We start from the raw sequence: 15,879 nt of genomic DNA on the forward strand, positions 1-15,879 counted from the left end.
GATGGCTTAAGAGTGCCTTCCGGCCTCAGGAAACAGCTCTTGGATCTAAAGGCACCAATACCCAGGGAGAGAGGGTGGCCATCAGGGGCTCAGAGATCCCACAGGTCAAGGAGAGGCAGGAGCAGGTCCAAAACTATGAAGGCAGAGCAGCAGGCATGACACCTTGAAACTGAGGCGACTTCCCAATCAGCTGGGAAACGGCCAATATAGGAAAATAGGAATAGAAATATTCCCACTGAGGCCAGGGCCAGAGTACCGGAGCTTTGAAACTGTCCAACTGAGCCTGGAAATGGGAATGCATGTCTCAAGCCAGGGAGATATTAAGGTAGACCCTAAAGGAAGGCACCTGGGACCAGGGGGTCTGTGTGCTCCCTGCAGAGACAGAGCTAGGAGTCTGGGCCCTTGTCCCAGCTCTGCCTCCAAGTTTCTCTGAGCACAATGCTCAACCTTTCTGAGCCTCAGTTTCTCCATGTGGAAAGCAAAATGGACCAGATCATAAGAGTGGCTCTCTTTCAACCTTAACAAGAGGGCACTCCACAGAAACCTCTTCAACCTCACAGATAGGGGAGATAAAGAGACCATGGAAGGTCCTGGGGAAGCCCTGCTCGAAGTGGCAGGAGCAACGAAGAGGGAGAGAGGTATGGCCAGCTCTGTCCCACCAGGAAGCTGTGGCTTTCTCCAGAACTTCTATGGTCCGAATTCATTACTGGGAAATCCAAACTCCTCCAGAGGGGCATTGAGATGCCTGGTCAAAGAGAGGAAATGGTGACTTTCCCCCTTCTGTCTGCAGTTCACACCAGACTGGTGACAAGGGCAGAATTCTAAGGCTGCACAACTAATGCGACAGCTGGTTTTCTAGGCTTAGAAACTCAAAAGCTTCACAAGCAAGTGTGGATTCTACCCATTTGCAAACATAATGGCATATGCAACCAAATAGGAGAAATACCAAGTCACAGGAAGTTCCACGTTCGTAACTGTGATCTACCTACTGCTGTGATAGTCATCTCGTGTGTTCCCTCTACAGGTAGGGAAACTGAAGCCCAGAGAGGCTGGGAGACATGCTCAGACCACACGGCTGATAAGCAGCAGAGCCCGTCTGGAAGCCACAGCATCTGGAATCCACTCCTACTCGTTCCCCTTCCATCCCAGAGCTCCTCCCTCATGAAGAAAGAAAGTGGGACCCCCACCAGCTTAGGAAGTCCACATAGGGTGCCTGATCTGGCCACCACACTCACCTGAACATCTCTCTGGACAAGTGACATATCCACATTTGTGCTTTCATCCCGGTTTCCCTGAAAGTAGACAGGCTGTGTGGTCAAGGCCACTTCCTGGAGTTGCACCCCTCCCTCCCCATTCCTTCTCCTTGCTCAGGGAGGCCCCCTATCTGCTCTGAGCTCTGTTGTGGGAAAGGTACCTGAGAGAGAGAGATGAGGAGCCGCTGGAAGTGTCCTGATGTGTCGCTTCGAATGGCCTCCTCCAGGGTCTTTTTGAATTCTGGGAGACAAAGGAAAGGCCCACCTTATAGCCCAGTGGACAAAGCTGCCCACTGCAGACACAGTCAACAGTGGGCACTGGCAAGAAAAGGGCCTGGGAGTCCTGGGCTCCAGGAGACAGGTGGCCCACATGGCTCTCCAGAGACACACATTTGGAAATCCAGGAGGGGCTGTGAACTGCAGGCTGACCTGGCCCAAACCATACCCAAGAGGTTTCCCTTAGCCCTCCCTTCCTTTAGTCACCCATCCTGTGTGCAAAGAGCAGGCAGAGTTGGGTCTCGGATCAAAGCCCCCTATGTTGGTTGTGACAGGATATGAGGTGATAAGGCCAGGAAGGAACAGAGGCCCTGGGAGGGGGTGTGGACAGGGCCCAGAACACCCAGGGCTCTGCAGAGGGCAGAGGGCAAAGGGCCTGGGGCAGCCAAACCTGCTTTGTAGGCTCTGCTCAGTTCCTGGATGTGCTCATTGTTGCGGGAGGCGAGGATCTCAATCAGGCAGGCTTCATCAGTGCCGGCCCCCTGCAGAGGACACAGTAAACCACGGGCTTGTCACAGCTCCCTCACTGGCACCCAGGAAACAGTGCCTCTGCCCTATTCCCCAGGGTACAAATCCCAGCAACAGAAGCCATAAAGAGCCCCTCGTGCTGCTGCTGCTGCTATCTGAGAGCAGCCAAGCTGTCCCCCAGAGCTCCAGGAAAGTACCACATGACAGCCATATGGTGATGAGTAGCAATCACACGAAGGATCATCCCCATCCTACCTGCTGGAAAACTGAATCAGAGGTATAGTAACTTGTCCAAGGCCAAGTGGATTGAGATGTGGACCCAGAACTGTTTTATGCCAAGTTCAGCCCATGAATGAGATGAGAAACAACTGAGAAGTGGGTTTAAAGCTGGAGTGGACGTGTGGAAAAATGAGCCTTTAGAATGAACTGTGGGGGCATCTTCAGACATCCAGGAAAGGGCAGCAACAATGAAGATGAGGGGGGACCGTCAGGGACAGTGAGAAGGTGGAAGGCAAGGTCGCCAGCCTGGCTTCTGTTGGTCTGAGTCTCAGCGCTGCTGCTGACTAGCTGTGTAACCGTACACATCACATAACCTCGCCATGCCTCAGCTCACTTGTCAGTAAAATGGGAGTGATACTGGTACCCACCTCATAGGAGTCACGAGGATGAAATGAGTTACATAAGTTATGCACTCAGAGCAACACCTGTCACGCAGGAAGCACGACAGAGGCTTAGCTGTTTTGTGTTCACTGCTACTGTAGGTGACCCAGAGTTTATGATGCGCTGCTGCCAACCTCCTGGCTCAGTGCTCGCCGCATGTTACAGAGAGCAGCCACATTCCCATTTCACAGGTGCTCAGGGACACACAGTCAGTGACCCCACACCTGAGGTGCTGTTTCCACCTCATGAACGGCTGGGGGCAGGGGCTGGGCAGAGGTCGAGGGCCCATTCCCAGGTGCCCTTCCCAACTGCCTCCTGACCCCTCTGCAGAAGAAAGCACACAGGGTGTCTCAGGGGAGTCCTCTCTCCCTCCCGGGCTCCACACTGAGTCCCTACCTCTCCTCTTGGGGCAGGAAAGGTCGCTGCACCTCTCTGCCACTGAGGAAATGTTAAGTTCCTTCCAAATCACCTGTTCCATTCACAAGGATCCTTCTGTGGGCAGGACTCCCCGTCCACAGGGTTCCTGCTGTGGGTCTGGGGAACCCCGGCGCATACGGCACACAGAGGACTCTGCTTGGTCACAACTGAGGGACTGGGGCAGATGTTAAACCAAACCGAGCTATTCACGACTTATCCCCTATTTGGAATCTGGACTCAGGAGCAGGTGGTTTCTTCTATGGCTAGATGTCTGACGGGCAAAGGGACAGGGACCTTCTGCCGAGCAGACATGGAAGGAGCAGGGAAGCAGACAGAAGCATAATGTGGACGCAGGATGCTGAGACGAGAGAACTCCTGCATGGGCATCTGCTCGTGACATCCTCTGGTCCCATCTCTCTCCAAGCCAGGCTGTTTGTCCTCATAGCCGACTGCACTTTGTTCTGCTTAAAGGGTCCTTCTGTTATGTGCTAATAGCAGGTCCTAACGAATGAGGATGACCCCACCCATGCCTCATACTCCTCCTACAACCCCAGCTCCCACCATGTCTTCAAGATGGAGAGAGACTTAGATGTTCCCTGACAATGACTGACACTTCGCCGGAAGGAAGTTCCCCTTCCTACAGCACTTGGATTCAGCCCAAGGGGGTGTAGGAGCCAAAATGACAACAGTAGCTAGTGAATGGGCTAAGACACACCATGTGGTCCAGGCCCTCCCCGGGCTGTGTCCACGCGTATGAAACACACACACACACACACACACACACACACACACACACACGCACTTACACACGCTTACACACCTTGATGGCTTCCTTTATCTCATAAACATCAAAGAGGATTGGGGTCTTCATCAAAGCCAAGATGGTCTTCTCGAAGTTTCCTGACAGTTCAGATTTCAGATCTTTGATCAAATCCTGATTGGATAGTCAAACAAACAAAAAAACCTATTTAGACAATCTATAGGTGACAAACAGGGACAACATCACAGATCTGAGGACTGGGAGCATAGGCAGAAAAGCTAAATCTCCACCCCAGCCCAGACCTGCAGAACCGGAGCCTGCATTTGAACCCAGTTCCTAGGGGATCCAGGGCACAGTAACGTTGGAGAAGAAATCGCCTAGAACACTAGCCTAGAACACTAACACTAGTTCAATCTTTACCCAGGTTTTACTCTCCTAAGATTCAAAAGCCCCAAAGTTAAAAATATGCGTCCTTTGCATTTGTTCAGTACTGAAAGCCTTTCCTTCAAAGCCCTTCTATCAGCTGAACCTCACAGGGTGGCTGTGAAGAGGGCAGGGACAGCAGCCAAGGTTCCCAGGAGAGGACACAAGCCAGGTGGGAGCAGAGGGGCGATAACTTGCCCCAGGTCTCAGTGAATCGTGGCAGAACCAAGGTGAGAGCCCAGATCTCTGGGTGCCTCTCATGAAATCTCAGTACCCTATGGACTCTGAGTCTCTCCCTCAGAGCATCATTCACCCCTAGAAGATGGTGTCAGCCCAGAGGCCACTGGCTGGGTGGGCAGCAGGCAGTACCCTAATGTGCCTTACTCTCCATCCAGGAGATATAGGCCTACTCAGCCCCAAGGAAAAGCAGGGGTGAATAGCGCTGTGCTGGAGGACAGGCCTCCTTGTACACTCCCCCTACACACACTCACCTTCCCATAAGCGGTCTTAAAAGACAGGAGGATCTGCTGCCGCTGCTTGTTGGAGCGACTCCCCAGGCAGTCGATGATGGCCTGCTCATCCGTCCCTGAAGAAAGGTGGGAGTAGGCAGGGTTGGGGGTTGTGGGGGTGCTCTGCAGCTGGAGACTCCCCAGGTGTGGGTCCTCTCATTCTTTTGATACCCCAATACACCCCCATATCCATCTTCTCTCCTCTACCACTAGGGCCAGGCTGCCCCACCCAGCGACCCCAGCCCACAGAGCCACTGGGTAACTGCCTGGGGAATGGGGGGGGGGAGCCGCAATGAGCATTTGAGCCACCGGGATTTCTCACCAAAGCCTTTCATAGCCTTTCGCAGGACCTCGGCGTCTCTCAAGGGGTCAAAGCCAGGAGCATCTGTGATGGTGCCTCGCTTTCCAAACTGCTCGGACAAACAGACTTAGGTGAGCTGCTGCCTGCCCAGATGTGAGACTGCTCCACCTCAGACTGGGAATAAGGTTTTTTTCTAAGAGTTGGGGTGCCTGAAGGAGTTCACAATGAACAGAGGAATCTACACTGATTGGCCTTACTGTGGCCATTATCTGTCCTGTGTCCTGGTGCGGAAGCTCTGCCTGGCTCTCACAGCTAGGAGCCCATCTATAGCTAAGTCCTGATGCTGAAAATTGGCCCCACACCCAGGTCCTCCAGGGCTGCCTGGGTTTCTGCTAAAGGGGAGGCCTTGAGTGCAGGAGCCACTGGCTTCTCCTCAATGCCGCTCCACCAAAGCACCATGAGCACAGGGTCCCCCTAATGGGGCCTAGTTAGTCCACAGAGCACCTCTGTGCAAATTAGAAAAAGGTAACTCCTCTGGAGGGAAGTAGGTGTCCCACCTTCACAGTGGTCCACTCTGCCCACCTCCTGGGCTAGCACTGAGCTCCTGACATGTTTTCTAGCTGCTACAACCTGCTTGCCGGCCTCACGTCTTCCTGACCCTGGCAGCTGTGCTCCCAGCAAACTTGAATTTCCCTGCCTAAACAGTCTCCTGGTGGATTATCTCCTATGGCTAATACAGACTGATTTTAACAGAGTTAAGGAGGTAAACTCAGAGAAAAGATGAGGTGGAAGGAAGGAAAGGGGGAGGAGAGCAGGACGGGGGTGGGGGAATGTGTAGGGGAAGGGAGGACAGGGGACCCTCTGTCTAAAAATAGTCTTCAAGCACATACCACTAGCCTTGCACTTTGCCGGCTTGGCCATGTAACCATGACAATGAATTCTGGGCTCTGCAAACATGAACTGCTCTCCAAAATGAGCTGAGAGCAGCTCTGAAGGAACTGCCAACAATCTTCCCTGCCCCAAGGAGGTTTTACAAATCCTCTTAAGCAAGCTGGGTGGTGGGGTGAGGAGGGGGCACAACCAGTTGAAGACAGAGAGCTGTTGGGCATAAAGCCTTGAGCCAGTGGCCTGAGCAGTTCTTACAATACATAGAGCCCAGGCAGTAAATAACACAGAGGAAGAAAGAGCAGCCTGGGATATTCATACCCAACAGGCACACAGAACACCTAACCAAACTGGGAGAGACGGGGCAGCTCCCTGGTCTTCAAGAATACAAACCAGGGCTGGGAGTTAAGAAAATGACACTGTTAAAACAAGAAGTTACAGCTGGAGGACTAAGCCCTGGCCTTCCCCTCCATATCCTGCCGGCCCTGTGCCAGAGGACACAGGGCCATGTGTCTTGGGCCTTTGGAGCCATGCTAGGACTGAGGGTAGCACAGGGCTGGCACTCACCTGCGATGGGGGCACGGCAGGGGTGACGGTCCCGGACCCTTGGTATGCTGGGTAGCTTGGCACTGGCTGCGGTTGCTGCTGCCCAGGAGGTGGCATTGGTGTCTGCCCAGGGTAGGTCATTGGTGGCTGCCCAGGGTAGGCCCCTGGGGGCTGCTGTCCAGGAGGCGGCATGGGCTGGCCTGGCACAGGGGCCCCTGGGTATGGCGGGTATGAAGGCATCCCAGGTGGCGGGTTTCCTCCAGGGGACGGATACATTCCATATGGAGGAACAGGCTGCTGGGTGGAAGGGGGCTGCCCAAAACCCCCAGGGGGGATTGGAGGGTAACCACCCCCAGGAGCCCCAGGGTACAGATTTGGCATGTTGGCTCCTCCAAACGTCCCGGGCATGTTGGCTGCCTGAAAGTCACAAAGCAGAGCCTAAGACTAATGAGGCCAAGCAGGGCCCCAGGGACAGCTCTACAGACCACACAGAAAACACCCGGGCAAGACAGTCTAACCCAATCTCACTGCCAGGGGAAGAGAAGAGGGAGTCTTCCCCTCCTTCCTTCCCTGCCCTGAGCCCTGCAGCAGGGTCTAGGAGCTGCACTCGGAGTTCCAGCAGAATCCGAGCACCTGACACTGTCCCACATGCATCCCACCTGCACTGCTCACCCCCAACCTGTTCTTGTGCCCAAAGCCCCACACTTGCTCTATTACTTAAGGCAATTGCCTGTCTCTTCCCAGGGGCCAATAAGTACTCCAGGGCTCAGACTGTGGTTTGTTTTATCCACATATCACTAGGCATAAATTAGACTGCCTATTGGTTGTACTGTTTACATTGAGCAAACATTTGTTTAGATTACAAAATATACTATTTTAAAAGCAAATCAACAACTAAAAGTAGCATGTCTGTCCATGCTACCAGGCACCCACTCCCAGGCCCAACCAGAATAGCCATCCACACATATGTACACATACATACACACACAGATGTAAAGATGGGCACTTGTACACGGCACATGCACGCACATACACTGTACCCACCCTCACCTCCCTGCCGACCCTATTCTGAGCTCATACAGAAGGCGCTCAATACACGTTCCAAAAAGGCACTACCCTACCCAGCCCCGCAGAGCCAAGAAGGACCTACCGAACTGTGGACCCAATGCATTACCCTTCCCTAATTTGACAGCTGGGCAAATGCAGTCACAGAGAGGAACAGTGAATAGGTGAGAGCCCTGATAAAATCCCGTATGTCCTAAGATACCCGTCAATACACTTAGCACCCTTAGGTAACACACAGAGACACCTCTGATGCCATAGAAGCCAGCAGCCTTTACGCCTCTGGCTATGCAGGAGTGGGCCCAAGGCAGCCCAGCAGGAGGGCTGGACTCACCATTCCTGAGAGGTAGTCCTGGTTGAACTGCCCTGCGTAGTTGGCCACGTTATCCAGCCCAATAGGGGGCATGTTGGGCTGGGGGTAGCCAGCACCTCCCCAGGCACCACCACCTGAAAGCAACACCAAGCCCGTTAGCCCCTGGTCAGCCCCCCAACAGGGAAAAGCAGACATCAAGCTCCCAGGTGGCCCAGGGGTAGGCCAAGCAGGGTATAGGAGACAGCACTACAGACCACACAGAAAACATCCAGGCAAAAAAGTCTAACACAATCCAATGCCAAAGGAAGAGAAGAGGGACCTTTCCTCTCCTTCCAGGGAGGAAGGGGGTGGTTCAGCAAACACTCTCAAGCCCTTCAGTGGGATACTGAGGATGCAGAAGGGTCAAGGGCAAATCTGCCCACCCCCACCCCCGGGCTCACTATCATGGAACGGGAGTGCAGACAAAAAGGTCATTTTAGGACACTGTGCTGAGCCCATGATAGCAGTGAGCTCAGGAAGCACAGAGAATCCAGGGAGGTGAAAAAGCATGGGGGTGAGGGGAGCCACTGTGGCTGTTTGCTCTGTTTGCTATTACAAGTCTGTAAGAGGCAGGGAGAAGCATGTTGGAAGGATAGAGGGAGACGAGCCTGAGTCATGGAAAAAACAGACACTGTCCTTGTAAGGGGGACTTTGGGGGACATCAGTGAAAAGCCCAGCTCTGAAACCAGCAGAACCAGGGAATGTGCCCTGGGCTAGGCACTCACCCACGAAGTTCAGTTTCCTCTGCTGACAAAGGAGGGATAAGTAGTGTTTGCTTCAAATTGCTGTGCTGAGGCTGAGAGTTAATGCCCATGCAGGGCTTAGCTGGGTGCCCAGTGAGCTCCTATGTTACAGCAGTCACTGAGACAAACAACATGGCAGCTCAGCTAGCATCATCGTGCTGGCTGCTGGCCCGTTAGATGAATTTCTGTTCTTAGCAGCAAAAAGGCCCTGGGGCCTCATGTTTCACTTTTCAGTTCCAGGGCTCCAGGACACTCAGGACAGAGCCTTCCCGGAATCACCTGCCTGCTCTCTCTTGCTGCTCAGGTGCTGAGAGAGGTGGCAGTGGTAGGACAGAGATGATAGGATTCTTGTTAGGGAGAGGAACTCAGCCCAGTACTGGCAAATCTGAATATGGGCTTGTTCAGAGTGAAATTGCCCAGCTCCACCCGATAAGCCAGTAGCTCAGCTGCCTCCCAGCTCTGGGCCTGTCCTTCACCAGGTGATTGAGAGAGTGGATCCAAATGGCCTGCAAAGCCTCTCAGTGCTCAGACTCAAGAACCTCAGCTCTAGGGAAATGAATGTGCCCAGGGGTCTCATGAGGTGAAGGGCAATGCAGCTAAGGCCACCTCAGGATGACCAGCCTGGAATGGTCTCTTCTCTCCCCCTGTCCCAGGAACCCTCATGTTTCCTTCCTACCCTGGAGGCTAGATCTCATTTCAGGAACCCAGGAGGAGCCCAGGCCAGAGGAGATGACTTCTAGGTGTGCAGAGCAGCACTGGGACTGGGGCCTGGTTCTCATCACCTCACCAGCTGGTGCAGCCGCAAAAGCAGCACCTGATCCTTAGAGACCACCTTCACTCCCTCCCCTGGCAGGGGGACCCTGTACTGCAAGACCATGAACCCTGAGCACAAGGTAGAAGTGACAAGTCACCTAACAATGCTTCGAGGACACTGTGCCAGATGCTTTACCTGACTATCTTGTTAGCATCTGGGACAGCCTAGTGAGGGAGAGACCCGTGAAGGAGAAAGCTGAGCCAGAGAGAAGGCCACTGCTATCAGCTAATAAGTCAAGAGACCTGGTTGATCCTGGCCTTCCAGAGGCAGCTTCAAACCCAGGCTCTCCTGGCCTCAGGGTCCATGTTCTCCACTGCCACCACTACTACCACCCCCACACTCCAGCAACCTGGCTACACTACGGGGGACAATGGGAGCAACCTTACTCCTCCCTTCCACTCCTGGGCATGGAGCTGAGAGGGAATCCCCTCCCCCACCCACCCTCTTACCTGGTGCAACTGGTGGGTAGCCACCTGCGGGCGGGGGGTAACCTGGGTAACTCATGGTCAGATCTGAAAGGAAGAAAAAAACAGCTCAGGCTCTGCCGGGAGCTCCCACCAGCCTTATCAGCAGCTTCTCGGAAGAACATCAACACAAGGCAGGTCCCTGCAGGAGAAATTGCATCAGGCTGGACTGTGGCAACCAGTTTACCCTCCACCTGTCAGAGCCTCCAGCTAGAAATAGCACCCGGGGCAGCTCGTGTTCAGGGCCAGGCTCAGGCCCATACCCATCATAAACTGCGGCTTCCTCGAAAACCCCCTTCTGCTCGGCCGGGCATGGCTCAGTGGTTGAGCATTGACCTAGGATCCAGGAGATTGTAGTTAGGTTCCTGGTCAGGGCACATGCCTGGTTTGTGGGTTCAACCCCCAGTCGGGGGCAAGTAGGAGGCGGCCGATCAATGACGACTCTCATCATTGATGTTTCTCTCTCCCTCTCTCTGAAGTCAATAAAGATTATATTTTTAAAAAAAGAAAACCCCGCTTCACCCAAGCTTCATTCCCACCTCTCCCGACCAGGGAGGCTGCGTATGTGCGGGAGAAGTCCTCCGGCCTCAGGAGAGCACACTGCCTCCTCCTCAGGTCTGTTTGTCTTTATTTTTCAGTGTTCTTACCACCATCCATCCAACAGAGGACCACAGCCCATCTCCCTGTGCCCAATCTGCAGACCCCAAGTTCTCATAGCAGCCCCCAGCCTGGATTGGCCCCAGGCTACACTTTCACGCTCCAACCTCTGGTTCATCCTGCAAGGGAATCTGGCATGGAATCACTGTTCCAGAAACCAGAAGGGACCTCAGGAGAGCTGTTCTGATCCAGGATCTGGAATCAGGTGAGTGAAGCAGCACCATGCTGTTCCTAAAATGAGGCAGTCAGAGCTCAGCGAGGGTAAGCAACTTGCAGATCAGGAGTAAGGGAGGGATACAGGCCTGGAAGCTGGGGCTGTTGTCTGCTGGTGCTGGATGGGATATCTGCTCTCACAAAGTCCCTTTGTATACAGACCCCTATGCTGTGTCCCATGCCAATTAAACTGCCCAGGAAGACACAGATCTGCCATGCCATCAGCCACTCAGACTGTCATACAACCTGCCTGCTCTTGCTAATCAGTGGCTGCTAGGGTTTGCTGAGGAACCCAATGACAGGTGAGGAGTGTGGCAGAACCTGTAGGCCCCCTTGACAATCACACCTGCTGGCCCCAGCGAGCCGTTCCTTGCATGCTGGGCTCCTGACCAGCACAGACCACTGGTTCTCAAACTGTAGAGCACAGAACCACCTGGAAGGCTGTTCAACACAACAGTGGGCTCCACCTAGAGTCTGAGTTAGTAGAACCAGAATTTGCATTTCTCACAAGTTCCCAGGTGATGCTGCCTGCTGGTCCAGCACCTCACTTTGAGAAATACTGCTCTAGAGCTGCTATCTACCTACAGAATTCTAGTTTGTAGCTATGTTGGAGAACTGGGCATACAGTTTTCAAGGAAGCTGCAGGCCTTCCTTAAGGTGCCACCAGTTCCCTCCAGGGTGGGCCTGGTTCTTAGCCCTATGAGTGAGGTAATTTGTTTTGGTCAGTGGGCCCAGGTGACCATAGACAAAGCAATGGGAGGCCAGACGATGGCCAAGTGACCTTGGGGAGGGCTAGAACTGGCTACCTGCAGCATGACCAAAGACCCTTTTACTTGTACACTGTGGTGTGATGGTCAAGACCCAATGGGGCTTCCCTCAGGCTGATTCCTCTCCCTGTGGCTGATGAGCCATCAGCACAAAGCCGTCCGGGTTCTGCCCTCGACCTGACCCTTCTGCCAGAACCCTCAGACCTCGCTGCTGTGGTGAGATCCTGGGGATCTGAATGACGGCTAAGCCGGGAACCTTCTGAGGGAGCCCCTCCGCGAGGGAACAGGGTGAGCTGCAGCTGTGTTCCTGACCCCTTCCCTCTGGAGACCACCACTCCACAGAAGCTTCGGGCACCAAAGACTCCTGTCTACTTCTCGTCTCCACCCAGAGCAATGAGGCCAAAAGGCCCCAGTAACATCAAGGTGGCAGAAAAAAACAAAAGGGGATACTACTCTGGTTCCATACCCCAAAATAAATTTCAACCAGACCAAAGGTTCAAATGTAAGAAGTGCCCCTGCCCGGCTGGGCGTGGCTCAGCAGTTGAGCGTCAACCTAGGATCCAGGCGATCAGGGTTCGAGTCCCAGTCAGGGCACAGGCCCGGGTTGCGGGCTCGATCCCCAGTCAGGGGCGTGCAGAAGGCAGCCGATCAATGACTCTCATCATTGATGTTTCTATCTCTCTCTCTCTCTTTCTTCTCTCTGAAATCAATAAAGATATATTAAAAAAAAAAAAAGTGTCCCCAAGCCCCAAAGACATAAAATTAATGTTCTGTGTAATAAAAAACAAATAAGGAAAACAACGTAAAGAGAAATAACAAGTTTCTGAAAAATGTTTTACGATAAGAAAAAGATCAATAACCTCTAGAAATACTCAAATGATGGGGACAGGCAATTATAGAAGAAGAACTAAGGAGTAAAGATGTTCACTCTCACTAATACGCTGAGAACTGCCAATTAAAAACACACAGATGTCACCGTTAAAAACGACACACTTGCCCTGGCCAATATGGCTCAGTGGTTAGAGCATCAGCCCAAAGACCGAAGGGTCAAGGGTTAAATCCCCAGTCAAGGACACGTACCTGGGTTGCAGGTTCGATCCTGGGCACCGGTTGGGGCGAGTGCAGGAGGCAACCAGTCAATGTCTCTCTCTCACATCAATGTTTCTCTCTCTCTCTCTCTCTCTCTCTCTCTCTCTCTCTTCCCCTCCCCCTCCCTCTCTTCCATGCTCTCTAAAAAGAAAAATCAATGGGAAAAGTTTCCTCAGGTGAAGATTTACCAAAAAAAACCACACAAACAAACAAAATGACATTCTTTGACCCAGAAACTTGACCTTTGGAAGTCTATTTCGCAGACATACATACACCTGTGGGAGATGACATCCACACATGGATCTGACTGCAATGTCATTTGTTCCAACAACAAACCCCTAAATATGCACCTAAATAAATCACAAAGGAGCCATACAATGGATACTCTATAGCTATTTTTAGAATTAGCTAGCTCTACATATGGGGATATGAAATGATTACCATTATATATGAAGGTATAATACTAAGTTAATATTTTTTAAAAGAAAACTTAAACATCCAAACTTAGTGGTGTGTGTGTGTATACCACACACACACACACACACATGCACAGAGACGTTCCCTGGAACAAGAAACAAGAAACTGGGTAACACTGGTTAACTTTGGGGACAGAAATGAAGCTAACTGCTTATATTTGCATTTTTTGCCACATAAGTATTGCCTATTAAAAGACAACTTTAAAAAGGCCCAATTCAGGTGGGGATTTCTGAGCTTGCTGTAGGCTGCGGATGTTCTTCCAAGATTTGTATAACACACACAGGGTCCATTCAGTCCAAGACAGCCCCCCTCTGAGCCTGGGGTTAGCATTATTATATAAATATACCACAGGACTCCGGCCTGGAGCGCTGGTGTCCCCACCTGGGGCAGGACCACAGGTCAGCCTCCGCCTGCCAGTGCTCATTCCCACCAGGGCTTCAGAGTTCCCAGCAAGAGTCAGATCTGTTCCCAGGCAGTGAACTCTGCCCAGGAGTGCCCCACAGGCTGGGTCTAATCAACATCCAAGGAGCAGTCCTTCATCTCTGGGTCTCCCTCTCTCCCCCAAGAAACCTCCAGTCTTCCCCTCCTGAAAGAAAAGTCATTTTCCCCACCAGTTCCTGCCTGAAATAGTTTCAAATCTGTGACTCACTCCCTTCTTTTTCTGTGAGTCCCTTAGAGGCCCCATATGTGGCCTGGAGAGTTCAGGGTGGGACCATCCCCTTCCTCCTCCCACCTCCCATACTGGTAACACTTGCATGTTCTGGGTGATGGAGACCTGAGGCAGATTCCTGTTAAATTCCTCCCTTATATTCTGCCTGGAGTGCCAGCCCTCTGAGATCTCCTGGGACTCTGACCAAAATCAAGCACCTCAGTGTGCTTTCCCAGATGTATTTTATATCCATCTATACAGAAAGGGCCAAGGACGGACACTCCCGAGCTGTCGCCGCTGACCACTCCCAGCTAGAAACAGCGGGTACAGTTACTCACCAGCTATCTGGCCATCTAACTAACCCACATAACAGTGCACATTTCCCATGGTGTTCACAACAGGGTAAAGAGGGCCTCTGTCTGATGAGGGCCCTAACATATCTCCCGTGCCTAGAGCCTCCCAATTTAACCCCCAGGAGAAAAGAAAATCAAGCCTGCCGGAGAGTCCAGGGCAACCTAACCTCAGGGTGCACCATCCTGGCTCCCAGTGCCTGCCTCTTCCCTTCCCAACTACAGCATGTCCTGGGAGGGTACAGGAATCCTCATGCAGGTCCCACTCAACATTCACATTCTTCCCCATTTTTTTGAAAAGTAAGAAATATGCTCAGCCCTGGCCGGTCTGGCTCAGTGGTCAGAACGTCTGCCCACGGACCAAAGGGCCCCAGGTTTATTCTGGTCAGGGTGCATGCCTCAGTTGCAGGCTCCATCCCAGGCCCCGGTTGGGGTGTGTGCAGGAAGCGGCCAATCGATGTGTCTCTCTCACATCCATCTTTCTCTCTCTCTCTCTTCTACTCTCTCTGGAAAAGCAATGGGAAAAATATCCTTGGGTGAAGAAAAAGAAAAAGAAATCTGCTCAGCCTCGTCTTTGGGTAATTTTGGCCTCGCTTCTCATAAGAAGCCACCACCAGGGCCTGCTGTCCTTGGCAAAGTCTTTCCCTGGACCCTGGGGCTGCCACATCCTGGAGCTGGCAGGCTTCCAGGGGCCCCTCCCCGGCCTTTCCCACTGCCTGTCCAACCTCACTGTCCAGGACAGAAGGGAACACAGTGCGTTACAATCCAGCAGACCTGCTTTCTCTCTGGCATCCACCAGCATCCCACCTTCTACGCTCTCCAATGCTTCTATTTCTGTCCTCTCACAGAGGACAACAGTGCCTGGGTGGGAATGCAATTCTGACAGGGCACATGCTGCTCTATGCCGGCTCTAGTCACAGACCTCTGACAGGGACTCAGGGCACGCAGCTGGCCTTTTAATACTGCTCCAATTCTTAGAAAGCAGCCTCCAGGGAACTGGGGCCTCTGCTCCTGCCTCTCTTGGGGCTGCTGCAGCACAAACACCACCCTTCCTTCCTCACTGGGCCCATCTAGCTGCAGCTGCACACCCGATTTCATCCAGCTGTGGCCCTCCCACTTCTCAAATTCAGTCTGCAGAACCACCATCAGCTGGGCTTGTTACAACCAGATTGCTGGGTCCCCCCACCAGTGTCTGAATCAGTAGGGCTGGGGGAGGGCCCCAAATGCTGCTTGACCACACTTTGGGCAGCACTGGTCACCATGCATGAGGCTCACCTGGAGAGCTCACTAAAAACTGCAGCTGGCTGGGCCCCAGTCATTCTGGGTCTTTCAACCTGGATGGGCCTGTGAACCTGAAACTTAAACCAGCACCCCATCCCCAGCACCACCCCCAAGATCCTGTGCTCCACACTCCAGGAAAGACTCCTTCTTTCAGGTACTTGGACACTTTCTAGCTTTTATTCTCAGCAGTTGTCTCTGAAGAAAAGCACCAGAGCCTGGGTGTCCCTGGATCCCATCAGAACCAAGCCTCAGAGCACTAGGGGACTCAGGGACCGTTAAAGAATCTGTTCCCTAAAGCTGTGTATATGTACACAAGTATACTATTAGATTTCAAAGGTCCCATAAAGGCACTAAACAGAGTCCCCAAACACAGGAATCTAGAAATGCTGTGCTGGAAGAAGAGGCAGAATCACCCAGAACACAAAGAAGCTCACTTCCCCCACCCACCAACTTGAGATGGAGA

General features: G+C 52.7%; 1 protein-coding gene across 1 annotated transcript in view; it reads right to left on the bottom strand.

Moving 5' to 3' along the window:
• Positions 1-15,879, bottom strand: part of ANXA11 (annexin A11) — a 47,407-nt gene that overhangs the window by 9,142 nt on the left and 22,386 nt on the right. The window contains exons 2-10 of the mRNA XM_081158084.1: positions 9,919-9,981; positions 7,895-8,007; positions 6,520-6,915; positions 5,089-5,176; positions 4,749-4,843; positions 3,895-4,008; positions 1,921-2,011; positions 1,415-1,494; positions 1,236-1,292 (exon numbers count right to left, since the gene is read on the bottom strand). Of these exons, the coding sequence (XP_081014210.1) occupies positions 1,236-1,292; positions 1,415-1,494; positions 1,921-2,011; positions 3,895-4,008; positions 4,749-4,843; positions 5,089-5,176; positions 6,520-6,915; positions 7,895-8,007; positions 9,919-9,973 (1,089 nt within the window). The 5' untranslated portion in view covers positions 9,974-9,981. The remainder of the gene's footprint in view (positions 1-1,235; positions 1,293-1,414; positions 1,495-1,920; positions 2,012-3,894; positions 4,009-4,748; positions 4,844-5,088; positions 5,177-6,519; positions 6,916-7,894; positions 8,008-9,918; positions 9,982-15,879) is intronic.

The sequence above is a fragment of the Miniopterus schreibersii genome (assembly GCF_964146895.1).
Source record: "Miniopterus schreibersii genome assembly, chromosome: 14".
Lineage (NCBI taxonomy): Eukaryota > Metazoa > Chordata > Mammalia > Chiroptera > Miniopteridae > Miniopterus > Miniopterus schreibersii.